This window comes from Dendropsophus ebraccatus, chromosome 8 (assembly GCF_027789765.1).
Source record: "Dendropsophus ebraccatus isolate aDenEbr1 chromosome 8, aDenEbr1.pat, whole genome shotgun sequence".
NCBI lineage: Eukaryota > Metazoa > Chordata > Amphibia > Anura > Hylidae > Dendropsophus > Dendropsophus ebraccatus.
Genome location: NC_091461.1, coordinates 58,835,405 through 58,862,962, shown reverse-complemented (window position 1 = coordinate 58,862,962; position 27,558 = coordinate 58,835,405). Strand labels below are relative to the sequence as shown.

General features: G+C 42.4%; 1 protein-coding gene across 4 annotated transcripts in view; it reads right to left on the bottom strand.

Moving 5' to 3' along the window:
- The window catches only part of P4HA1 (prolyl 4-hydroxylase subunit alpha 1), a 39,542-nt gene extending 12,587 nt beyond the window's left edge, over window positions 1-26,955 (bottom strand). For 2 of the 4 annotated variants that reach the window (XM_069980520.1, XM_069980523.1), the window contains exons 1-9: window positions 26,762-26,955; window positions 14,397-14,491; window positions 13,303-13,399; window positions 11,235-11,386; window positions 10,360-10,497; window positions 10,003-10,242; window positions 3,831-4,018; window positions 2,770-2,946; window positions 1,686-1,756 (exon numbers count right to left, since the gene is read on the bottom strand). In XM_069980520.1, coding sequence (XP_069836621.1) covers window positions 1,686-1,756; window positions 2,770-2,946; window positions 3,831-4,018; window positions 10,003-10,242; window positions 10,360-10,497; window positions 11,235-11,386; window positions 13,303-13,399; window positions 14,397-14,475 — 1,142 coding nt within the window. In that variant the 5' untranslated portion in view covers window positions 14,476-14,491; window positions 26,762-26,955. Of the gene's footprint in view, window positions 1-1,077; window positions 1,149-1,685; window positions 1,757-2,769; window positions 2,947-3,830; window positions 4,019-10,002; window positions 10,243-10,359; window positions 10,498-11,234; window positions 11,387-13,302; window positions 13,400-14,396; window positions 14,492-26,761 lie in introns of all 4 variants that reach the window. The other 2 variants (XM_069980519.1, XM_069980522.1) reach the window with 1 other exon arrangement.
- Window positions 26,956-27,558: the final 603 nt, after the last annotated feature.

Genomic DNA, 27,558 nt, shown 5'->3' with positions numbered 1-27,558 from the left:
TCTTATTAAAAGCTTAGAGTTTTATGGGGGGAAAAATAATAATATTCAGGTCATGCATCAGCCACAGACTGTTATCCAAAACACATAGGAGGTTAGAAATCTTTTTGTGGTTAGTACCCAAGATATAAATATACTGCCCTTAGGAAGCAAGTGCACTATAATAGCATTGAGACCCTGAAATAAGTTTATCAATACAGCGTAACTATGCCGTAATGGGTCTACCACAACACCGAAAAGCATACCTCCAGTGACAAATGAGAACTTCAGTGCTTAGATCCTCATGTAAAGAACTTTAATCAATTAGGAAATATAAACTGCTGAGCTTCATCCGCCATGTTACTGATGTAGTGGAATTACAGCCCAGTTATGGTCACCATTTATATAACTTACATTATCTTCTGTTATAGTACACATTTATACACCAGCTAACCCTGTGCCAAGGCTGCTTTGATCACAGGGCTTAATTAATAAGCCTCCTCTATAAGGGTATACGCACACTACAGAATACGCGCAGAGACCTCAAGCAGACTCTGCTTGAAGTTCTGTCCATCTCAAACTCAGACGGCAGAATTCGCTGGCAAATATCAGTCTATCAGATATTTAGTCTATGGGATGGGTGGAATTTTAAGCAGAATCTGCTTGAGGTCTCCGCACGTATTCTGTACTGTGCACATACCCTAAACAGACAGATTTGTGCTATGTGTATTAATGGTAAATTGAGGGGACCGGTCATGTTCATGCTGTCTGAACCACAAGTTAGTGTGGTTTCCCGTGGCTTCTCCTCATCCCACCAGCCTTGATTTGTAGTGCTCTCTCCGTTTTGAGGGAGAGATTCATCAATCAAGGCCAGTGGGAAATCTGCTGGGGACCGCCCTGATAACTCCCGTTTCAGGCAGCATGATAGTGAGGACAGGTTCTCTTTCCATACAAAAACCTGAGGGGTTTTTAGGGGACTCACTGGAGGTATGCTTAGGCTGGCCAAACCCTTAACTGAAATAACCCATTTGGCAACTACAACAAATGGGCTTGGATAACTGTTCTCCCCCACCGAGACAGATCCACAACGCTTTCCCTTACCTCTTAGATACTCTGTATTGTGCAGTGGTCAACTGTCCTGTCACAGGGTCATGCACTGTAGCCCGTCTCAGCTACAAAAAGAGAAAGGACTATGTTTTAATTTGGGAGCAGGCATGACGTGAGCGGTGCCTGGGATTCTGATTGGTTGGGGTGAATTCAGCCTTGACTAAGTAGCCAGTCTTGTACAGGCAATATAGTAATAACCACGGAAATAATTATTTAGTCTGCAATTTGATGTCCTTTCCCTTTTCATGAGAGACAGAGGAAATTATCACTTTCTGGTGCAGAGTTCTAGCCAGACTCCTTCAGCTTTTATACACTTTATATTGAAGAAATACAATAACGTTACTGAGGATTTGGTAAAGGCAATCTAGGCATGTGAGAAAAATCAATATAGTAGCAGGTCTCTAAAAGCTAAGGCCTTCAACTTCAGCAACAATACAAGTATAGATTCCAGCCAAAAGGATGGATTGCTCTGCACCAGCAGTGATGCAAGATCAAACTGATCTATCTGGAAAACAATCCTGATAATCAGTTCCTTTGCAAAGAAAAAAGCCCTACCCCATGAAGTGAGTTACATGTAGGGTTATGGAACACTGATGACTTACCTCTTACTAATTCTGTAGTGAGCAGTCTCCAGGACTCCTGTGATAGGGTTGGAAATGGTGGCTCGTCTCAGCTGTGAAGCCAACCAATCACAAGAGTTGTAACAAGCAAAAACTAAAATTCACCCAACCAATCAGAAGCCCTTTGGGTGCAAGCTATGCTGTAAGAGCAGGCAACAAACAGTAACACCCCTTATTTCATCTCTCTAATAGGCTTTACAAAACATTTATATTGCCAATACCTTAAGCAGATCAAATACAGATTTCTAAACTCAACTGGGTTATTGACAAGACTCAACCGCTGACTCTGTGGAGGAGGGGGAAAAAAATGTCTATGGACGACTACGACTTGACTAAAGAGAACTGGTCACTAGGCTTCTCCAGCTAAGTCCATAGAAGAGTCAAGTCAGTTTATTATAATAGTCTCGAAACCTCAAAAAAACAATCAAAAAAAAAAAAACGGAAAAAGATTAAGGCTAATCTTAACTTATGATTTTCTTTATAACTGAAATGGTATATCTTAGGAGATATAAACATTATGACCAGAGTTCCCCTTTTATTTAGTAATACTATACTAACATACAATATTTACTTATGTAAGTTGCCACCTTAAATAAGGGTGATAAGAGTGCACACACAAAACACACATACACCATGATACCACTTAGCGTAAATGTAACATAGCAAATCCATTATATGAATATATTCTTCTTATAACATATCTATACTATGGTTATCTCCTATTCATAAAAACAAGCAAAGACATGTCCATGCATAAAAGCCTTTGGTTCTGTTATATATGTTAAAAAACAGAGATGATCAAATCAGTGTAAAGTTATTTAACCAACAGGTGGATTTATGAAATATAAACTAAAACACAGTGTTTATCATAGTGTAATCGGAAACCTGCCTAACGGGGAAAAGGTGGCTTACCAGATTTACTAGTTTCTATTGAGGAATAAAGCAAACAAGAAATCATGTTCTGCCTGCAGCTATTTGATGGAACATGTTAGAGAAAAGAAGATCCAAAGCATCCCTACTAGAAAAGAACAATGTCTATAGAGAGGCAATGCAATGAAATGCTCACCCTGGGTCTTGCAAGCTCTTTGACTTTTTCAATCTCCACATCAGAAATGATATCATGGTATCTCACAATGCGAGGTTTGTCCCATTCATCCTCTTGCTTTGTAGGAGACAGGATGAAGACTGGACTCCTATTTCCATCATGATAGCGGCAGAAAAGCTTCTTCTGTCTGCGAGGAGTCTAGGGCAGGAAGAGAAAGTAAGGATGAGACCAGTGTATCCCAAAGTGGACAATATTGGTGGCATTGGAACAATCCAGGAAGGTGGTAGTAACTTCAGGTGCAATTGGGTGACCTGGTGCTTTGTACACATTTCATCTGTTGTGTGACAGGGTTAAAGTGGTAATGATTACTTTATTCTCCAAATAAAACACACAAGTTATAACCAATTAGGTAAAGTCCGCAGACAGAGTAAGTCACACATGGTCAGGAAGTCTAGATTGAACAGTGTGTGGAATGGCTAGTTTACAACACAGTACTATAAATAGGAGAAATGAATCAAATCAAATTTACATTTTGGAATTGTTTGACATGCAGTGCAATACGTTTTTAGAAACCTTAAAGGGGTTGTTCAGCAAAAAAAAAAAAATCTTGCAAATCAACTGGTGCCAGAAAAAGACAGAGATATGTAATTTACTTCTATTAAAAAATCTCAAGTCTTTCAGTACTTATTAGCTGCTATATGTCCTGCAGGAAGTGGCATTTCTTCCAGTCTAGAGAGCAGGCGAGGTTTTCTAAAGGGATTTGCTGCTGTTCTGAACAGGTCCTGACACCGACAGGAGTGGCAGCAGAAAGCATTGTGTCAGACTGGAAGAAAAACACTACATCCTGCAGAGCATACAGCAGCTGATAACTACTGGAAGACTTGAGATTTAACTACGAATCTCTGGCACTTTCTTGCATCAGTTGATTGAAAAGACAAACATTTTTTGCTGAACTACCCCTTTAATTTATATTTGATAACTTTAATCTTTACAGATTACAAAGAAAATTGCATTATTGTTGTTCCAACAGAAAAGTAAATTAATATACTATTATTACTAGGCAATGTAAATAGGACACCTACCATTTTAACACCCTCGCCACGGCATAACATCTCATACTTCTGTCTTTCTGGTAAATGATCCTTGGGGCGGCCCTTCTTTGTTTTTGGCTCTACAGCTTCGGAATCAGAGGAGCTGGATTTATTTTCCTCTTTAGTCATGATGTATTCAAAGTATTTCAGATTGCCATTTCCTCTCTGATGTTCAGGATCTGGTATACAAAAAGAGAAATGGATGCTGTAAACTAAAGTAAGAAAACACAAAGTAATTGGACCTCTTCAGTAAAGTTGGTAAATAACTAAAACCAAAACCTGCAAAATGGGCGCCAATGGAGGAACTATGCATTTATATATAGTATAAACAGGAACCAGTGGCGTAACTACCAGGGTCGCAGCAGTCGCCGCTGCGACCCGGCCCGCCACAAGGGGGGGCCCACGGGGCCCGCTGGGCCCCTGAGGCCCCCCCTCATCAATCACTCTTGTGACCGCAAGCATTGTGTTGCTTGCGGTCACAAGAGGCCGCCTCCGTCTGCCCCGGATCATGCGCTGCTGCCGGGGGTGTTGCGTCCTATCCCCGGCAGTGCGCGCATCATAAGAGTTCACTGCTCCGGCACAGGGAGCGCACATTAGAGACGCTCCCTGTGCTGGAGGTCCCAGCACAGGGAACTCTATGATGCGCGCGCTGCCGGGGATAGGACGCGACACCCCCGGCAGCAGCGCATGATCCGGGGCAGACGGAGGCTGAAGAAGAAGAGGATCGCCGGGGGAGCACGTTGTTAGGTGAGTTGTGTGTGTTTTTTTTATTTCTTTTTATTTGTTTTAATAAAGGAAAGAGGGGGCTATCTATAGGAGGGAAGGGGCCATTTATAAAGGAGGGGGGAGAGGTGGCCATCTATAAAGGGGGGCAAGAGAGGGGGACCTTCTAGAGGGGGGGTATCTATAAGGGGGGGAGGGGGACCATCTATAAGGGGGGGGAAGAGGGGGACCATCTATAGCGAGGGGGGGGGGGAAGAGGGGGACCATCTATAGCGAGGGGGGGGGGGAGACCATCTATAAGGGGGGGGAGAGGGAACCATCTATAAGGGGGGGAAGAGGGGGGCCATCTATAAGGGGGGGAAGAGGGGGGCCATCTATAAGGGGGGGGGAAGAGGGGGGCCATCTATAAGGGGGGGGAGAGAGGACCATCTATATAAGGAGAGGGGAGAGTGGGCCATCTATAGGAGAGGGGGCCATCTATAGGAGGGTGGGAGAGGGGGCTATCTATAAGGGGGCAATATATAAGGGGGGGAAGGGGCCATCTATAAGGGGGGGGCATCTATAAGGGGGGGCAACATAGGGGGAGAGGGGGTTTTCTATAAGAGGGGATATACAGAGGGGGCATCTATAAGGAGCCTACATAGTAGGAGGCATATACTATAAGGGGGATACACAGAGGGGGCATCTATAAGGAGGCTACATAGTAGGAGGCATATACTATAAGGGGGGATACACAGAGTGGGGACCATCTATAAGGAGGCTACATATAGGGCATACACTATAAGGAGGTCACATAGTGTCAGGGTTACCCACTAAATGAGGCCAATACCAATGTGCAGTTTGTAGAGAGATTACGATGGTGTCAGAGTGAGGAGTCTAATATGTCTGTCTGGCAGATTCTGTGGATTCGTGGCTCGGAGAAGTTCTCATAATGGCCGAGAGCAGATGGAGAAGAAGATGAAGAGGGAGGAACTCTGATCAGAGAAGACGTCCCCTGTGAGTCACCTGATGTAACTGCACTGTAATGTATATGGTGTCTAGAGCCTGTGTGGAGCTGCGTCCAACTCTATATGACTGGATGCGGTGATACGTGTACAGTGGATGTTATTCAGTAGCAGCGGTGGTGTTAGTAGGTGGTGGTGTTAGTAGCGGCAGCGTTGGTGTTAGTCAGTATGTGGTGGTGTTAGTCAGTATGTGGTGGTGGTAGTCAGTAGCAGCGGAGGTGTTAGTCAGTATGTGGTGGTGTTAGTCAGTAGCAGTGGTGGTGTTAGTCAGTAGCAGTGGTGGTGTTAGTCAGTATGTGGTGGAATTATTTGTTACTTGCTATCTGGTACTAATGTTTTATTGGTCTTAGTATACAGGATTCGGTCAGTAACAATATGGCGGTAATATGTGTGGTGATAATATTTTCTCTTCCTATCTTAAGATCGTTATTCGTAATATCTGTCTTGGTGTATATATATTATACACATATACCAATAGCATCACTTGGTCGAGGAAGGGGGGGGCCCCAAGTTGACCTCTCGCACCGGGGCCCAGGAGTCATTAGCTATGCCCCTGACAGGAACATATCCATATCTATAGGTGGGAGGTATCTGGTAATAGAAAGCAGTGGTATTACTTGGACCTATGATACAGCAAGTAACTTCCTGGATATAGTAATTTTGGCATTTAGAGGATTCTGGCAATTTTACATGCTTGAAGTTACATAGGATGTTTTAACAAATACTGGCTCTATGATGTGTGTGCATTTTGAGCATATATACACTGATATGAATCTGGAAATGAATGGATTTGCTATAATATTTCATGTATTTCTGGTGATCTAATAATAATCTCATAATGACTGTGGCTGGCTTGTAATTAATAGTGACAGCTCAGATTCCCGCAGTACATCAGCAGTGTAACTGCGTGCCCCCAAAGGCAGGATGAGTTATTATATGAAAGGCCCAATCTGCATACAGATCAAGATTAATAAGATGTTCTATAGTTATTTGGTTATCCTGCGTGCTAACAATGACTGCACGCCTCAAAACCTCACTGGAATATTTACATTGTGGGTGTATAACATGATAAGTAGTCACATAATAGGCAGCTTCTGTCCTGTTAAGAGCATTTCTGCATGAAGATTTGTTTTTTAATAGCACTCTGCTGAAAATTCTTATCTGTGTGCCAATTCTGGGGACTACTGCTTAACAGAAGACACAAGTAAGGGTGGGTCTTCACAAAGATTGTGCTTTCTGAGGCACAAATGCATTAGAAACCTGTCAAAATGGGACGCCAATATATTCTTGTACGGACAGGAAGGGGGCCCCATTAACTTTAATGGAATGAAAAGAGTCAGCTAGTGACTATCATGGCTGTGGAGTCGGTAGGTCGCAGCTCTGACTCAGACTCCTGAATTTTATCAGGACCGACTCAGACTCCTGCTCCTTCACAAATGGCCGGTCAGATACCAGGGGAGTTATTTATCACACTGGTCAGCAGCTTCTCTCTAATGTCCTACATGATCCTGGGTCAACTTCTGATTAAATAAGGAAAGATATAAAGCAGATTCTCCTGTGTGTGCAGTGGATGCAGCCAGTCTCCAGCCTCCATGTCCTGAACAACTCAGAACTAGACTAGATAGAGCAGGGGCTATTTTCTTCCTGACCATCTTCTACGTTTCTATAGCGCACACACACTCACAGCCTGCTGCAGCTATAGAATACACACACACAGCCTGCTGCAGCCATAGCACACACACACAGCCTGCTGCAGCCATAATATTATATATATATATACACACACACACACTCACCGGCCACTTTATTAGGTACACCTGTCCAACTGCACGTTACCACTTAATTTCTAATCAGCCAATCACATGTCGGCAACTCAGTGCATTAAGGCATGTAGACATGGTCAAGACAATCTCCTGCAGTTCAAACCGAGCATCAGTATGGGGAAGAAAGGTGATTTGAGGGCCTTTGAACGTGGCATGGTTGTTGGAGTATTTCAGAAACTGCTGATCTACTGGGATTTTCACGCACAACCATCTCTAGGGTTTACAGAGAATGGTCCGAAAAAGAAAAAACATCCAGTGAGCGGCAGTTCTGTGGGCGGAAATGCCTTGTTGATGCCAGAGGTCAGAGGAGAATGGGCAGACTGGTTCGAGCTGATAGAAAGGCAACAGTGACTCAAATAGCCAACCGTTACAACCAAGGTAGGCAGAAGAGCATCTCTGTACCTCCAACTTTGAGGCAGATGGGCTACAGCAGCAGAAGACCACACCGGGTGCCACTCCTTTCAGCTAAGAACAGGAAACAGGCTACAATTTGCACAAAATTGGACAGTAGAAGATTGGAAAAACGTTTCCTGGTCTGATGAGTCTCGATTTCTGCTGCGACATTCGGATGGTAGGGTCAGAATTTGGCGTCAACAACATGAAAGCATGGATCCATCCTGCCTTGTATCAACGGTTCAGGCTGGTGGTGGTGGTGTCATGGTGTGGGGAATATTTTCTTGGCACTCTTTGGGCCCCTTGGTACCAATTGAGCATCGTTGCAACGCCACAGCCTACCTGAGTATTGTTGCTGACCATGTCCATCCCTTTATGACCACAATGTACCCAACATCTGATGGCTACTTTCAGCAGGATAATGCGCCATGTCATAAAGCTAGAATCATCTCAGACTGGTTTCTTGAACATGACAATGAGTTCACTGTACTCAAATGGCCTCCACAGTCACCAGATCTCAATCCAATAGAGCATCTTTGGGATGTGGTGGAACGGGAGATTCGCATCATGGATGTGCAGCCGACAAATCTGCGGCAACTGTGTGATGCCATCATGTCAATATGGACCAAAATCTCTGAGGAATGCTTCCAGCACCTTGTTGTATCTATGCCACGAAGAATTGAGGCAGTTCGGAAAGCAAAAGGGGGTCCAACCCGTTACTAGCATGGTGTACCTAATAAAGTGGCCGGTGAGTGAGTGTATATATATATATATATATATATATATATATATATATATATATATATATATATATATATATATATATATATATATAGACATATATAGACATATATAGACATATACATACACACACAGCCAGCTGCAGTCACACACACACACCCTGCTGCAGCCATAGCACACATGCACACAGCCTGCTGCAGCCACTGTGAACACACTCATGCAGACAGCCTGCTGCAGCCATAGCACGCACAAACACACACACAGATGCCGCTATAGAATAGTGAAGAAAAACACACAATCTTCTCCCAGAGAGAACACAACACATTGAGGACAAAGGTTACTGCTATACTACTTATGTCTTCTTCTCCTCCTCTTCTATATTACACAAGATATCTCCATATTACACTGCTACCCATATACAATCCTCCAGCATCCAGGAAGAGAACAGCACAGATCTCCCCCCACACAATGGTCTCTTCCAGCTCAGAAACAAACTATTAGAATGTTGCTCATAAAATATATTGATGAGCAAAACTTATAACATTCATATCAAGACTCAATTCTAAATTTTTTTAAGATTTTTTTTTCTTAAAGTTGGAGTCGGAGTTGGTAGATTTTTTCTGACTCAGACTCCACAGCCCTGGTGACTATATTCAGGTATCATTCCCAACAAAGTTTTCTCAAATAAGCAGCAAGCCTAGTCCGAGACAATACATGTAAAACATACTTTGTCGACACACTGAAGTTAATGAATGCATGTCCATGCACATATACATTGGCATCTCATTTTGACTGATTGCCAACATATCCATGACACAGACAGCACAAACACAGTCTGATCCTACCCTAATTAAACACTGCTTTCCCAGTGGAACGGAGGAGGTTGATCTTTTTCATATAATGTGGGATTGTACTGCGGTGCGGGACTTCTGGCGGGGAGTAGTCGAGTCAATAGAAAAAAAAGAATAAAGGTGGAGATACCTTGGGACCCATTTTGTTTATATTGGGATATATGGAGGGGATTCCCAAGAATGATGTAAATTTAGTTGCTAAATTATTACACTTGGCAAGAATAGAGATAGTAAGACACTGGCTGGATGTGTCCCCTTACAGGTCCCGCGTTGGGAAATGCTAACTGTAAAAACTGGTAGATATGAAATCCTATATTACAAGGGGAGGAAAACTTGGCAAAAGTTGGTTAGAGGCTGGCGTACCTGGTTAAGCCGGGAATAGGGGGAGAGGTGTCCCCTGATCAGTACTCAATTAGCTGTTTGTGGGTTTAAGGGGAGGGGATGAATGGATAGATGTATTTGGATATTGTTTCTTGATATATGGTGGAAAAATAATAAAATTTTGTTAGACAAAAAAAAAACAAAAAAAACACTGCTTTCCTTGCAGTATTTCCCAGTCCTATAAAAAAAAAAAAAAAAAAAACTGGTACGTTTGTATTACATACCATCTACTGATAATGTGACTTACCAAGCTCTAGCAATCTTTTGGTTAGCTTCAGGGCCTTTTGTAAGTCTCCTTGTTGGTATACAGCATAGCTGAGGTAATCTAGAACCAAGACCTTATCTATAGAAGATTCCTCTCCAGCATCCAGCTGCCTCAGAGCTTGCTCCATCCACAGCTCTGTGTGGTAATAGTCAGCTTCTGTATATGCAATCTTTCCCAATTCAAAGCAGTCTTCAGCAGTCAGGGTGACTTTGTTCTTTACGCCTAAGGCCAACAAGTCTTGATTAGAGACTTTTAATTCCAAAATCTACTTGGTTTTAAAACAAGATATTTTCCTGTAAGTCTTGCATAAAAACAAAGCATAACTATATGAATGACTACCTGGCAAGTTTCCTTTAGAAATGGTTTCTGTGTCCAGGTTATAGGTGTCCTGTAGACGAATCAATGCCCTGGCTGCTCCAGTCTGATCCTCATCATTGGGAAAGTACTGACGCTGGACTGTCAAGTTGGATATGAATCCTTGAAAGGAAAATAGTAAGAAAAAAGTTACATAAGGCTTATGATGTCTAAAACAAGACGGATATGTGCTTTAATCCCCCACAAGCTATATTATAAGTCTATGGAACTTGTCTTCTGCATCAAGTTGGAAAAGGCAGTGAGGTAAGCATATAAGCATGTGCTTCTTTAGGCTAATTTGAGAGATCGCTGTCTAAACCGTAACCAAAACTGTTCACATGCTAATTTTTTTATTAAATGAAAGGGACACCTTAAAGTGGAACTCCGGATAGGGAAAATGATTTACTGTGTCTGCGCAGTTCTGCCACACTGGTAGTTGCCCGACATCCAGGAAGACCTCTGTGCAATCCACTCCGTCTGCTGCACCCCCCCCCCACACACACACACACACCACCACCTAATAACTGGGGATGCAGACATGACAGGGGATGGGGCATATTTGGAAGGAAGAACCAGTATACACTGCAAATACTAATGGGAAATGTAGTCTGATAGCAGTGCATGGGAAGAGGAACAGCAGGGAGACTGGGCAGTATCAGAGGAGCGGGACTACTGTAAAACCACATAGAGAGTCAGGTGAGAACAGAGGTAAGAACCTTGCATTGATTGAAAGTTTTTTTTTTTTTTTTAACAAGGCTTCCTGGACTTTTGATTCACAATAAGTCTAGTACAGTAATTAGCACTTTTGTAAGTTCATATAAGCACTATTCAGCAGGGTTTATTTAACTACTACAACCTACCATCTGACATATCCTTGAGCACCAGATTCTCCAGCTCCAGCCACTCTGTATTGAGCCTCTTCATTAATTTAAAGGCATTGACTGGGTGACCCAGGAAGCCCTCTGGGTCCTTTGTAGCAGTTTCTGACAGTGAATCAAATTTCTCTGCCCATCTGGAAAAAAATAAATAAAATTAAATTGATTTTACAAACTAAATGCATCAGAATTAGATTATCATGCATTTCATCGATATGTGATGAAAATTAGATCATATGAGTTATAAAATTATGGAGATCCCCCCCCCCAATCCAGTGTTTCATTTTCAGAGAGATCTATGCACACTGCCTGGCACGTTTTTGTGTAATGTACAAGACAAGTGGAATTAATTCTGGCAAGTCAATGAACAAAGGGATTATACAAATGAAAGAGCAAAAAATCTATCCTGTCAACAAAAGGAAGCATTGGTAGCCCAGAGGAACAGGGTGGAAAGGCCATCTTCTTTACAAACAAGTTCTTGTATACAGCAATCACACATCCAATAGATTCATCAAGACAGAATTATTCAGCAGAACTGAAACCAGATGTATGTCACTGCATTAACATAGAAACATGACTGCTAGAAAAGTGTAACCATCAGCAGACAGACTCTTCAAAGATATCATGAAGGCAACCCCTTTCCATATGTGCTAGTAGAGGAGGGGTAGCTTCAGCTCAGAATCCATGTACTTAACACGCCCCTGTCAAAAAGTGCCATCTATATTACCCGAGTCCGCTCATATCTGCATTACATGATATACAATTATAGCTAGGGTAAAGAGATTAGCTAAACAGTGATCAGCTGATCCTCAGGCCAGCTGGGATCTTCACTAGATTATAGAATATCTGTAACATGCTACAACAAGCAAAAAGTGGGAGGAAGGGGCATCAAGTTCTTTAGTTCAACAATTGCTCAGTAGAAAGGTTTAGTGAGATATGAGCAGACACGTAATAGCAGAATATCTCTATGTCTTTACACCAAAATTTGAGTCAGTGATTCAAAATACACCCAGTGTAGATTAAAGCAATGGTTCCTAACTAGAGATGAGCGAACCTCGAGCATGCTCGCGTCGATCCGAACCCGAACTTTCAGCATTTGATTAGCGGGGGCTGCTGAAGTTGGATAAAGCCCTAAGGCTATGTAGAAATCATGGATATAGTCATTGGCTGTATCCATGTTTTCCAGACAACCTTAGAGCTTTATCCAAGTTCTGCAGCCCCCGCTAATCAAATACCGACTCGAACCAGGTTCGCTCATCTCTATTCCTTACCTTTTCTGGGTTCTGTCACCATAAACTGAGTTCCTAACAAACTACGCACTACTTACATTGGTGCACACAAGTCATGCCTCGGGAATTTACCATTAAACTTATATTTGCACAAACAGCGAATTTTTGCATAAATCTTTTGAATTCCACACCGTTTATTTTACCAAAGCTCCTAAGATGAAGTCAAATTTACTTTTAGTGGTAGCTGATTTATCAAATAGACGTTGCTTTCGCTAAGCTATTTTTATGTATTTTCAGTGATAGTTGGATATTTATAAACAACATGTGCCATTTTGATTCATTTGTCATAGGTAAACATGGCATACGACCGGAAAAACGGTATGAAAATCACTTCAAGTAACAAAATTTAAATCCCCCCTTTCCAATTGTGTTTATCCAGGAAACTGTCCTATACTGTGTAAATAGTGGTATTTGAAGTAAAGACTTTAGGCTGCATGCAGAAATGTAAGTAATACAACATGAGAAGCAGGGACTCACTGACAGTGATATGGTTTTGGCTTTAGTACCAAGTTCTATTAATGCTTTGAGCTCCCTTAGACTGCCATGAGTGCATTACAGCATCAGCCAACAGATGGACATGCACAAGTAGGGCTTAAACTCCACTAGTTGGTGTAGCCCCTTCTTCCTGATTCTTAAAGGAGCAATACCTGGGAATTACTGAATAGGGTAAAATACTGGTAAAACAGTGCATGAGATAGTAGCCAAACTGCATAAAAAAGTTAAACACTGTATGCATTCATAATGTACAGAAAGAGTATAATCACTTTTTGATCTGTTCCAGCTTCAGCTCTTCAGCTTTTATGTATTCTTTTAGTGATGTTAGGAGATCCTTCTCTGTGTACAGTAAGTCAGTCATGTGACCTGAAATACACATTAAAACAGAAGGTAATGAATAAATCTACACAGATCATATAACAAGGCTCATAAAGCAATCATTTGGCCGTCCGTTATCTCTCCTTCCAGCCACACGTTTTCACATGCAGGAACGTTTGGCACGGCTGAGCGTTCCTGCATTCTCTATGGGGAGGGGTAAGCTGTAGCCAGAGCACTCTGACTGTAGCTTATCTCTCACTAAACAAAGGGGTCAGGCGGTGAATTTCCATCATTGATGCCTTTCACCACAGGCAGCAGATACGATAAGGTGTATTGGGACCTTTAAGCTGGCAGTACATATTAGTCAATTGATGACTAAACAAGCTATTTCTCATGATCCCCTCAAATAAAAGAAATGTCTCCTGATCCCTCTGTGTGCATGCATGGTCAGCCAAGCATGCATGTGTTTTCAATTGGGTGGGCGCACCTAGACTACTCTGATAGTATCTTATGCTCTTATCTCAACATCAAAAGTATAGGATAGGCTGAAGTCCAACTGTTCAGTCTTTATCTATATACATTAGATGGTTGTCCGGTTGCACCAGTATTTATTTTGTGAGTATGGCTAATGTCTACTTGGGGCTGATTATTGCCAATGAGCTTTGCTAGAAAGGCTTGTTTGGTCAATAATTGGCAGTATGAAAGTGGCGGTGATCAGTGGGAAAATCGGCCACTAGATGGCTAGTTGCATCCATTGAGCACCCTTATACATCATCATTTACCGACTGCACATCTCCCTGTGTAAACAAGAGGTGTGCGGCTGATAGCAATGTATTTAAATGGTGGCACTGCCAACAATCTTATTACAAGAGCATAAAAATGGATGGCAATAATATCTATTTATACTGCTCTATTCTCAGGTGTCAAAGCTGTATTGTGTAATTAGAAATGGAGGGTATTCTAGTTCTACATTCATGTTCTAGTTCATCCCATTCATATCTGGAATGCTATAATGAAGTACGAAGAAAAAAAAAAAAAAGCTTACCAATTGAAGTAAAGAAGTCTTTATGTGCTTGGCATGAAGAAAAGAGCACCAATAAGGGTAGAACCTTGAGCAGCTTCATGGCCGTCACTGTATAACTATAGAGAAATGAACAGAAAGGTTACCACTTTACAAACGCTATGGGGAAATTTACAAATATTGCCTGATTTTTAGTGCAAATATCAGAGTGTGGTTCACGAACAATACTATACATACAATACACATTTAGCAATATGCTCATTCATGCACAAAAAAAAAAATAAGGAAAAGGGTATTCCCATGACAAGGATGAAATATACGATATGATCCATTTGGTTCCAACTTTTATTTTAAAATATTTTTATTACCTTGTTCAGGGAAAATGAAAAAAGGATAAAGAATCCATGAAGTTTAGGGCATTAGGACCCCACCAATCAGAAGCAATGACATTTCAGGCAATAGCATTAGGATTTTTTATCTGCCCCTTATGATTTTAAGCTTAAATTTCCAGCCATATGTAAGTGTCTATTACGAACTATAACAAATTTTGAATATACACGATCAGATAAAAAGTTACAGGCTCCACTTATAACATGCCAGTATGTTTTATGGAATCAAACGGTTTCCAAGGAAATATAACATAATAATATGCCTAGCACTTGGCTGGAATTCAATTGTTCACAGGCATATTTCGAGGATAAGCTAAGAGCATCTGTTCTTTTAATGTAGACATTGAAGAAATCACTCTCCTGCATGAAAGATACTTTGCTTCCATCAGAATCATGTAAACTGTATCCGGTCTGACATCTTTAACTCCCTGGCTGTGCACACAATAGAGAATTTGGTGAACTTCCTCTGCCTGACCGGAAAGGTTTCAACTTGTATTATAATGCAAGAGGGCATTCCTTATAAGACTAATGACATCTTGGGACTCACTGTTTCTTGACTGCAACAGGAAGCAATTTTCTAAATAGTCTTTATTACAAATTTCCTAGCATTTGTCTTCTGCCAAGAAAAAGATTACATAAATGTGTCAGATAGACTGTCAGATGCCCTCTCAGTGTTACAGATTAGCAGGGAGGGTTGCACACCAGCTCAAAGAAGGAACAGGTGTAAGAGAAACCTTAAAGAACAAGCTGAAGAAAGGGCGAAGCAGATACAAGGCTGTGTAGGCTGCTAGGAGGCATGCACTGAGGTCATGTGAGCAGATCGACAATATCACAGGTTGCCCACAGCCTGGGCTTACTAGTGGCACAAAATCAGTGCCTGTCTGAACACAAACCCTAACCCTAGCTTTCGAGGTTAGTCCTAAAAAGAGGGTTTAGGGTTACACTGTTGGGGTCTAGAGATTTTGTGCTGGCAATAAGACAACAACATAGCAGGTCTGCTCACATGACTGCATTATGTCAGTACGTGACTCCTACTGTGTTTCCTCGAAAATAAGACAGTGCTTGTTTTTGAGCAAAAATTAATATAAGGCACTCTGTCTTATTTTCAGGGCATGTCTTATTTCTCTCCCCCTGGCCGGGGGGGAAAGTCATAAGACCTTCCCCCCGGAATACTCACATCCTTGTTGAAGCAGGAGCGCATCAGCAGCAGGGCCAAGAAGGCAGCAGCAGCGGGACGTGCAGCGGCATGCATCAGGATGTGCAGAAAACGTAAAGGCCATGTACCAGTATGCCTGCGGTGCCGGCTGTGGAGGTCCCCAAGGGGATTAGGAGAGTCCTGGGTGGCAATGAGCAGCTTAACTTTTAGGGGGGGCACCTTACTTTAGGGGGGTGCCCTAGTTTAGAGTAGGGGTGCATTATTTTCAGGGGAATACCTCACTTTAGGCTAGTTGGGGTGTCTTGTTTTAGAAGGGCATCTTATTTTTAGGGAAACACGGTAGCAACCTGTACATTCATTCAAAGCTCTACCTAGCCCACAAGGGAGATTTACATAGGTTAAACAATCCTATAACAGCACTGCTAATGAAATAAAATAATTTGAATTTGTTTTTTTATCATATAGTACTATATTATACAGTGCTGCCAAAATAAATACATAAAAAAAACTATACTATGCGATAATCTGAAGTCAACAAGAAAAACTGTACTAGTTGCTGCTGTAACTATACGTATAATAATTCTTTATACACTAGATCAGTCTTTAGCAAGGCCAGAACCCAAGTTGTTTTTCCCCTTCATGCTGACAGCACAAAGTATGTGTTAACTGTATTTCATTTTTTATGGAAAACAAAGGCCATCCACCCCCACAAGCCTATTATATTTCCGGCAGATACCAAGCTGGCTTAGTCAGGCTCTACCTGCACCTTCTATATGCCAGGTGGAAAAAGAAATAAGTGTATTTTGTTCTGCTGATGCCACTGTTAGATAATAGGGAGAGGAGAAATGAAATGCAGCAAACAGATCTGACCTGGTGATATCCTGACTGAGCTGCTCTCCTATACTATGTCCCTGGGTTAATTTAAGCCCAACCTGTGACAATCATTAAAAGCCAGGTACAAAATCAGGGCATCCGAATGTAATGATTTATTAAGGTGTCATTCAGACTCACAAATGAGCAGTTCCTGAAGGCTCTGCTACACAGCACTTGCATAAGTTAAAGGGGTATTCCCATCTAAGCTCATACAGTTAAACTTGTTGGACAAGTCAAGTCAAATATTTTTGCAAATCCATTTATTAAGCAAGCTAACCTTCTCCTGACATGCTGCTCTCTGATTAAGGGTTAAAAGGGAAGAGAAACAACAAGAATATCAGGGGAAGAAGGTTTGCTAAGTGAATGTATTTGAAAAACTATTTAACCTGATGAACCATAATAGTGCCATGGCCTAGTAACATGTACCATGGCTAATGGGTAAGTATTTTGTGTCTCATTGCTCTTATTCAAACTTTTCAACCAAAATTATGCATAAGTGCTGTTGGTTTTGGCCTGTGCTACTAAATAGATGTCCCTACTAGACATATTTATGACACGTGGATTTGATTGGAGAGAATGTGACCCGGCCAGGGAAGGGGAGCATAAATAACCAGTGCTGGTGTGGAGACCCAGGCCGTGACATGTCACGTCCACACAGCGGCCAAGGCGGGACCCCACTACAGCCGCTGTCCAGGAATGGCCAGGAACGTGGGATCGTACTCAAAAATTGTCCCAGCCCAGAGTTCTTCTTTAAATTTCTCTCCTTATTGACAATTAAATATTTGAGGGTCATTGTAAGGAGTATACTGTCCTTATATATATCATGGCACTAATCTGAAACTAGGTTCTCTGGACCACGGTAATAATTGGCCTGTATTTTTGGAATGCTCATTTTGTAAAAAAAAAAAAAAAAACACATACTGCCAAAATCCTCAGCTTGTAGATTTGGACACTCCCCAAGTTTTTCATTTGATCTGACTTTTTCTGCCTTAAATCCATAAAATGTCAGGCTTTCCAAGTATTTCGAAGTTATGAAGTTTGTTTGCTACTATGATGGAAAGCTTTACAGAGTGATTTCATCTGGAGCCATCATGCTATTAAGACTGACCTGTGCACATCTACTTGCCACTCACCAATAAGCTTCCGTACACAGGACCTTCTCTGCCTGCAGGCTTATCAGGACACTCACCTCTATAATGTACGGACTTTTTAGGAGAGAGAGCATGCTGCAGTTTATTCTTCACAAAGAAATGTTTTTTCACCTGGAACCACTGCTTACTCCTGTGTTCTGTGACACCAACCTATGGAGTCCATTCATGCACATGGCTTTGCTGTGACCATAAAAATTTAAACGGCCATAATAATTTCAAATAACTTTCTTTTTCTTTTATTACATGCAAAGAAAGAAAATGTAATTCCTAATTCCAGATCTAAGCCACTTCATCAACCACAAATTACTCTATACCAGAAAATCAGCAGCAATAAAGTCTTGGCTTTCTCTGCAATCTGCTGTCCACTGTCTGTTGTCAGGGGAAATGTGTCTTTAGTTAAATCAGGACAAATCACAGGAAGTATGGTAAAGGTTACCATATGCAGGAGAGAGGGAGAAAGCCTTGGCTGAGCATGTATTTCTGCAGATCATCCAAACTGTTCCACAAAGGTAAATCAAAGCTTTCCTCTCATCTCCTCCACTGATCAGAAATATGAGCTGGGACAACTGGTGTGGTATTACACTTTTTTTGGGGGGCCACAAAAAAATCCTGAATGAAAAAAAACCTTTAACATGTCAAAAGTTTTTTAAATGACTGGCATGCATGTATAAACTCCTGTCTGTCCAGTCTTTGTCTAATCACTCCCTCTACAGACTTCTATAGGCACTGAGCATTTGGGGGGGAGGGTTCATGATATGTAGAGAAAGAGGCATTTTTCATATTAAAACATGCCTTATGTATACATATGCACATTAGCAAAAGGTATGTTTACGTACTATGGCACTACTGCTACTTTCTGTGTATTTCATTTCAATGGCCTTGCAGAAACAACGTCATCCAGCTGTAATAGATCTTTAGTTACTTCATTTTTGCTACTACTCAAGTTAAGTATGCCTATATCTTCAGTATTCCCTCTCACAGAATAAGAGGAAGAAAACCAAAAAACTAACAAAGGTGTGGAGGCAAGCCATGTTGGCCTCACATGAAGTAATAAAAGTATTAAATATTTGCTCACTGTGTGCCTAATGTAGGGAGGGGAACATTTACATGTTATTTTACTTTGACAATAATGCCAAGTTAAAGTCTTACAGATTACAGACACTATTGTTAAAGGGATATTTCCAGCTCAACTTGAACGATACGTCAAGTTAAATATTTTTTGCAAATACACCTATTTAGAAAACTTGCCATCTTCTCCCGATATGCCGTTCTACTTTTCCCTTTCATTTTTGAAAGCTTATTGTCTAGATTACTGAATATCACTCTGCTCTTAAAAGCTGCGGTCTGGCTGGTGTATATACGGCTATAGTGCATATATATATATATACACATACATACACCAGTGAGACCACTGCACTATGGAACATGTGAATATAGCTAATCCCTGGGAACAAGGAACATAAGCCAACAAAGTCCCTTAAATCTGGTATTACAAGAAGGCAATGAAACCCTCAAGCTACTAAACAAGCCATTGCTTATTGTAATGTGATTTGTCATGGCATAAACAGTGTGACAAACCCAATGTTACAGAATTTGATACCAATGTATAAAAGACACCAAGCAGAGTGAGCCAGAGACCCGGCAGACTGTATGCTTTCGGCAATGTTACAAAACTAATGAAATACTGAGAAATATGCAACCCAACAGCAACATGCATGCTACTGTTCAATGTGACCCCCTTGTCAGAACAATATCCAGCAGGTGTTCTGTGATACATGAAGACAAGTCAATAAATGCTTGGCTGGAGTCATACAATGTGTCAGGCTTGGTTCACTGCATGCAGGAAAGCAGTAAGTCCAGAGGTATTATCGAAAATATCTTACACACTTCCCAATCTACCTCACTGTAATTTTGGTTAGAGTAGAATACAGCTGGATTCTGCATAAACCTAGTTTATAGGCTCTAAATGGACACTGTCACCAAAGAGCTTTGGTGATCGTGTCCTTTTTGTGAGTGGTCTCATATGGCAGTGTGAATAATAGACTGGTACATTTATGCCTTGCAAAAGGCACTGCAAGAGAGATGTTGATGGCACTCATCTGTGGCCATACATTGCTGCATATCGGGCGATCTAAAAAGGACCCTTAGGCCTCCTTCACAAGTCTGTGGCAGGTTTTACGATCAAGAAACATACTCACCTGCTGCAGGCTGCTGCGGTACCCTCCACCAGCTTCTACATCTGTCTTTGGGCTTTGTGAGCACACAGAGCCAATGGCACATTTAACTGCATGTATAGTTTAAGGGCCAGTTGGCACCAACAAGCACTTGCCTGGACTGCCAAGCAATGCATCCAGAATTCTGGATAGTTTCCGGATGTGCATAAGGTGCTATGCTTTCAGGGTCTATTTTCCAGCATGGACACTCTTCTGGAAAACTCCTGTAGTGTATCCATGCCCAATAGAACCCTATGGGTAAGGAAATCTATCCGGATTTTCTGGTAAGAAATCTAGATAGAATTTTCCAGAATTGTAAAGGGGGCCTTACTTACTAACCCAGACAGAACACAAAGTTTCAGCTTGGTTTTAGACAGAGTGGTGAGAATTTGGGCTTATTTTAAAATATAGATATCAAAATTGAAAATGAGAAATAAAACAACACCAAAGAAATCTTAAAAATACTTTTGAAATAAAAACGTGATTGAAACAATAGGTCATTGTCCGATGACACAAGTTTTGCTGTTGTCCCCTCCGTTGCTCATCTCCTTTTCTGGGCCATCATACCTTGCAAAATTAAATGCATTCATGGTACGAGCTCCACTATACACCAAGCATCAATACCTTATGTTTGGCATGTACAGAAGCGGATCCTGCTGATCTTCACAAGAGCCTGAAGAGGCAATGTGCTCCCCTATTGGGGCTGGGAAGATGGCTATACAGATGTCTGAACTTGGGTGATACCTGGTAGACTTGGTCTTAGAGGTACATAACAAATAAGCACAATGGGAAACCCTCAGTTTCTTTTCTACTTGACAAAAATGCCCTGCATCTTTAGCACCCGTAAATGAAATGCCATACATCCAAAGGTTACGCTGGGATGAATGCACTTCTTATGGACAGTTAATCCATCCAAGTGCATCGGGGTGTAGTAAGCGGTTAAGCTGCATGCAATACATATAAAAACATGCCTGTCTGGATGAAGCTTGCAGTCAGGTTGTCCGTCCATGAACTATCCTACAGCAGATGAACTCCAGAGAGATGTTCCTATGAGGCTGGCTTCCAACGGTGGTTGTGGCATGGTGCATAGACATAAGTTGCTGCACTGTTCTACCAATACTTGGATACTCATCCTATAGGTGTGACTGAAGGGTGGCCTGATATGCACACTTTACATCGCTGTCACCCCGGTCACAATTTTCCATGAAGGGATTATCTGTTATTTCGCACTGTCCATAGTCATAACCTATATAAACTAGCTGGACTGAGGTGCCATGACGAAGAGCAGTAGTGTCAAACCTGTGGCCCTCCACTACACCTGTGTGTATTGTATGAATTATTAAAAAAAAAAAAAAAAAAAAAAAAAAACATAACATGAAAACGTTGCAGGCTGATCCACTGTCATAGTTTGGTCTAACTAGCAGAAACAGGACACGTGTATACCACAACCACCAAAGAAAAGGTCTGGTAGACAGGATACAATTACTGCCGTCTCGCTCCAAGAAACAAATGGCTACTTGTCCAGCAAACAAGGATCTATGATGAGGACAACATGGCACTGAGCAGGCGAAGCCTCACACTGCTACAAATGACTTTTACTTCAGGCTTCTGTGGAATGCCGCATCCTCAGGGAGCCAGAACTCCCACAATTCAGACATTTAACGCTTTGAATGCTGAAGGTGTCCTACAGCTGCACATAAAGCCATGGAAGCAATGGATGAAAAAGGATAAAAGAACAGGTCTCTGGATCCGCACTAGAAAAACCTCACCTAATGTAACCTAAATGAAGTAAAACCATGATGAACAAGCAGTATACTATAATAGATTTGGTGGAAAGCCTGGTCTCACTAACCTTACAAATGCCATTTAAAGGGGAACTATCAGCAAGTTAAGAGGAATGTAACCTGCTGATAGCCCCCTATAGCGTCCAGGATGCTGAGGAGGAAGGTATGTGAGGTTACCTTCCTCCTCAGCACCAGCCCTGCGCTGTTAGTTGGAGTAATCTTCGATCAGGGGCACCATTAGAAGCACTGCCGCTCATCCGGCCTGCCCACTCCATTGAATATCATTAGAAGGAGTGGGCCGTATGACGCAGCAGTGCTCCTAACACTGCACCGGAGCAAAGATTACTCCCACTAACAGCGCGGCCAGGTGCTGAGGAGGAAGGTAACACACATCCCCCCATTACCCAAAAGGTCATCTAATAACTATTTTTAACATGATTTATTTGTAAAAAACTGAAACAAGTATATGTGAGGGCAATATATTACAACAAAAGGTATGTTGTGCCATTGTCAAAGGGCCAGATCAAACGGAGTAAAAGAGGCGGATTTCCACCGCGGAACCCCGTCTGCCTCAGTGTCTATGGAAGGGCTCGCGTACCTCCTCTCTCCGCGCCTCTCCTCTCAAAGAATTGACAAGTCAATTCTTTGAGCGGAGGCGCGAGCCCTCCCATAGACAGCCTCTATGATACTGAGACTGGTGGGATTCCGCGTCGGAGAGTTCCGTTAAGGAATTCAGCCTCTTTTACTCTGTGAAAACTGGCCCTTATCGGCAGAACTGTATTTACCAACTAGGCACCTGTGGTCCGGTGCCTAGGGCAGCACCTTGGAGGGGGGCAGCACTAGGGAGCAGGGGGAAGAAAATACCTTTTTTTGTTTTTATTTTTTTTAGTCTCCAACCACCCTTTCTGACTTGCCAGTGAATCTGTTTGGGGGGGGCACAGGCATGATTACAGAGTAGAGTGAGGGAGACTGGTATGATGGTATTGGTCAGGTCGGGTGTGGTGGTGTTAAATGTGATGTCTGGAGCGATTACCTACAAATCTACCAATCCTGTGGTGGGGCGTCTTCACGTTTAGTGCCTAGGGCAGCAGCAGCTGTTAATATGGCCCTGCTTATAGGGGAGCTCAAGGATTTCAGCGGAGTCATAGGTCCAGATTTATGAAAGGGTATGACATATACACTGGTGTAAACTGCCCACAGCAACCAATCACAGCTCCTATTTGATTTTACCAGAGCTGAGCTGTGATTGGTTGCTGTGGTTTAGTTTACACCAGTGTATATGTCATACCCTTTGATAAATCTCCCCCTATCGTGTATCAGTGACAAGGTAAGAGGCAGCAGTACCAGTCAATGTTTGTGTCAGAAATTGCAGGGCTGCCCATGACCTGGTCCCTGGGTAAAGAAAGTATATTACAAAGTAACACATTAACTTTTTATGGGCACCTCCGTTTCGCAGATATCCTTATGCTCCATATGCATGGGGCCATAGAAACCAAGGGGTTTTATAATGTAGTCAATGTAAGGCCATGTTCAGACATTGTATAACACCAGCCATTCTGTGACCCAGCCGGGTCACAGAACGGCCAGTGTTACTGAAGATCATTCGTCCTGATGATCTTCATTTCTGCTGAATTTGGATGCGGGCGCTCCAGTGTGCCCCCACACTCGAATTCCCCGCTTCACACAATGGAGCTTGTGGCCGGAGCTGCACGTCCCATTGTGTGAACTGACATGTTCTGTCCAGTCGCTATTCAATGAATAGTGGCCGCAGAAAACGGACATGTCAGTTTTCCGTGCGGCCAGATGGAACCCTGGCCGGAACGTATACTATATGTACACGCACCGGATGGGATTACATTCATTCACAATACAACATATGTTTTGTGTAAATCACGACCGTTTATTGCAAATTGCAACAATGGCCGTGATCTACACAAAAACATACGTTGTGTGAACATGGCCTAAGACTGTATGCAGAGCTAAAAAAATTAAAAAAGTTCCTAGAAAAGGAGGCCATACACTGTAGGCCTGCTTCTTCTGACTGGCTACAATGGATGGAGAATTGATTTCTTTATTACAGGAAGGATAGAATGAGCTGCAATTAGGGGAGTCAGCAGAGGAGGACCCAAGATGCCTGCTTTCAGCTGTTTCATAGAAATTTATTATTTATATTGGTTAATGAACAATGTGTCTGATTTACTATTTGTATCTTGATTTCAGAGCAAATTCTGCTACCATTGGCAACCATACTTAAAAAAGGCTGTCTGAATGGTTTAGATGTTAAGAAAAGACTTTGCCATTTTCCTCAAACAGCACTCCATTTCATCAGTGGCTGTGTCTGGTACTGCAGCCATACCATACACGGCCTATTGACAAACCAGCAATCCATACCAAATAGTCACATAGTTCAGTGCAACGTATGCAAATCAGGTTTTACAAAAGCCTACACACACATTATGGAGGCAATTACTGTAGCCTATGAGCTTCCCTATTTCCAACATAGCTTATTTGCAGCAATTCCCTTTTTGCTAAGGAAAGAGTTAAAGCTGCAGCATAATCAATGTGCTTGCAGCCTGAACCTTTGCGATACACTTGTGAAAGCTGCCTATGTCTCTACATCTTGTATGTAGAGAATGTGTTGATGTCATCTACATTACTGTTTATTCAAGTTCCTTACGAATAATCCTTCAAATAAAATGTCATCTTCTCCACTCCACCACCATCTGCTATCTATCAGAAGTCTCCACTTGGTAGTACTCTGCATTTATCTTCTAGTTCCATGACTCATAGCTATAAAATTGCAACATAGTATATACACTGTGCTCCTCATATGTTAGTCCAGCAGTGCTACATAGATCCTGGTGGCCAGCTCTAGGATGAGGGGGATGCACGGACAGGAGGAGACGTGTACGGGCAGCCACCTCAGCACTCAACATCTGGGTCATCACTTACACGTAAAACATAAATACCTCCACAACGATACAAGGAATGTGCAGAAGCAGCAATTCACAACTAAATCATATTCTTATGGTTATTTATTGCCTATTCTATAATTTAGATTTATGATTTGGATAAAATTAACTAACAAAAATCTAAACAATTCAATCCCATCCATAGCATGGATGACCATTACTGGTATGACACAAGTCACGTACTCTTGGGGAGTCAAAGTGCTTTATCCCACCCCTTTAGAGGGAAGGGGGGAGTTCACCAAAAATTTGGAATATAATGCATCATGAGTTTTACAGATGTGCAGGTTTTGGAAAGCAAGTTGTTACAGCCATTCAGCCAAAGCTTATGTAAGTCATTTCGTTAATGGAAAAAAAAAACCTTCAGCTTTACATGTAAAGCAATCCATAGAGTCAAGTGTCAGATTCACGTGTGCTGCATTTATAGAAAGCCATTGTATAAAGCAGTGTTCTCCAAGCTATGCATCTCCAGATGTTGCAAAACTACAACCCCCATTATGCCAAGACAGTCTCACGCTGTTGGAGAACACCAATATAAAATGGTATATGGATTGCATCATTGAGGATATAGAATTATAGATTCATGGGGAACTCTTCTTAAATATTAGTGAAAGATGAAAAAACAAGTAAGAAAAACAAAATGCTGAAATCAGAATGACTTCCGACTGCTTCCACACAAGACTCACTCCGCTCCGCAAAAATGTCTGGACTTTTACCAAATAGGCGAGAAAATAGTAAAAGTGAGAGCTAAAGTAAATAAAGTGGAGGAAGCTGCTGCAGCAGGAGGGGATGTAGAGTAGGTTAGGAAGGTGGAATGCTCTGCCACGTATATATCTATAGATGCTCCCCTCCCCCAGCTGGGGAATGTCATCTTGCACAGTCAGACCCCCTTTCCCTACTGGAAAAAAGCTCTCAATAAAAGAGACTGTAGCGCCTTTATAAGTGAGCTGCTGCTGCCTCCATCCCGGCCCCTGCTAACTTCCCCTTTACCAAATAAGCCACAAGAGGGAAACGCAATGATCAGACTAGAAATTTCTAGCAGACCGCTGCAGGGATCCCAAGGAAGAGAACCAGTCCAGCCTCGCCGGGGTTAAATGCTTGGCAGGGACAGGGAAAGCCAATGATACATGGAAGGAAAAGAGAGGAGCAAGAGGAGCAAGCAACCTCTGACTAAAGGGTTACAATGAATGGGAGATGCCTGTGCTGCCCAATAGCTGTCAGCCTGGTGGATAACTCCATAGGCATCTCCAGCAAGGGCATATTCACATGTGGCTTCTCTGCAGATTTTCCCAATGTATTTTAATAGGGAGGTGAAAGTGTGCAGCAATCCTGCAATGTACCCCCTGCATGTGACTATACCCTAATGCTCAGAGAGTACTCTGGATATAAGGAATGGCTGAAGATAGTTTATTATAAGAATATAATGTTTTATGTGCTGCAGATCTTCCCAATTAACTTTAACAAAGAAGTCAAAATCTGCAACAGCGTTTCTGCTTAGTGTGAACAAGCCCTATAAAGGATTCCTGATCCGCCTATTAACACTGATTATTAGATGAGGCTCCTGGGTTGATATAATCCACTATAACTGTTACATCTATAGCTACTTTATATAAGACAGACCATTAGCACAAACAATATATTTCACACCTATCACTAAGCAGTGTCAAGGACTGAACCCCTTGCCCTAATAAATGCCATCCCCCTACAGATGTGTGGAGATGAGTGCCCATCACTGAGGACCACCAATCAGCACTCTACAAAGTTACCAAGAGTTTCAATGGAAGTTTCTCCCCTGCTCCCTGCAGAGAGCTGCAGCCCGCAGTGCGCCCAGGAATAAGCAGCGGCTACGCTCACCTCCGCTCCGCACTTCTGTGAATCCCGATCTGCGCAGCTCTTTGCTATGAAGCGGCCGGTTCCTCCTGAGTGTCAGCCGCAGGCTCCGGCCCGTACTTTATAGCCTCCTGTCCCCTCCACCCTCTCTTGAAGCGTCTTCGCCAGCTCCCCCCCTTAGCCTGCTCTACGTGAGACTCCTCACACTGGCCCGGAAAGCCAACGCAGGCGCAAATCTGCTAGGTACTGCGCATGCGTCGACTCATCAGCTGTCGGAATGCTCCGAGTGGATACGAAGTCGTTCGGCTCCCGAGCGCTGTACATTGCTGAGAGGAGCTGTGGAGTAATACTGCGGTCTGGGAAAAGTAAAAGTGATGTGGTAAAAACCAGTGACTAGTGGATAGAGCAACCAGCTGTGTGCACATATGCTTGTGGTATTTTTCATCAGTGTTAGTAAGCTGTAGTGCAGGGTGGGTTGCTGGGGCTTGTAGTGTACACCCAACCCATCACCAATTGCCTGACCCCCTACACTGGACCTCCTATGGATAGCCCTGGCACACCAGTATTCCTCAGCTGTGGCAAACTACAACTCCCATCATCAGCCTTCACCTGCATGGGCATGATGAGAGGTGGAGTTCTGCCACAGCTGGACAGCCACAAGTTGGGGAACATCTTTATTTCTTAGAGAAGCTGATGACCTCAGAGGTGGTGCTCTCAGGCCCAAACATGCCATGTCTGGGGGATCTACAGGTTTTGTCTTCTCAGTGTGCAGCTTCCTCAGGGCACAGCTTGGGAGACAACAGACCACTCCTTCATCTGCA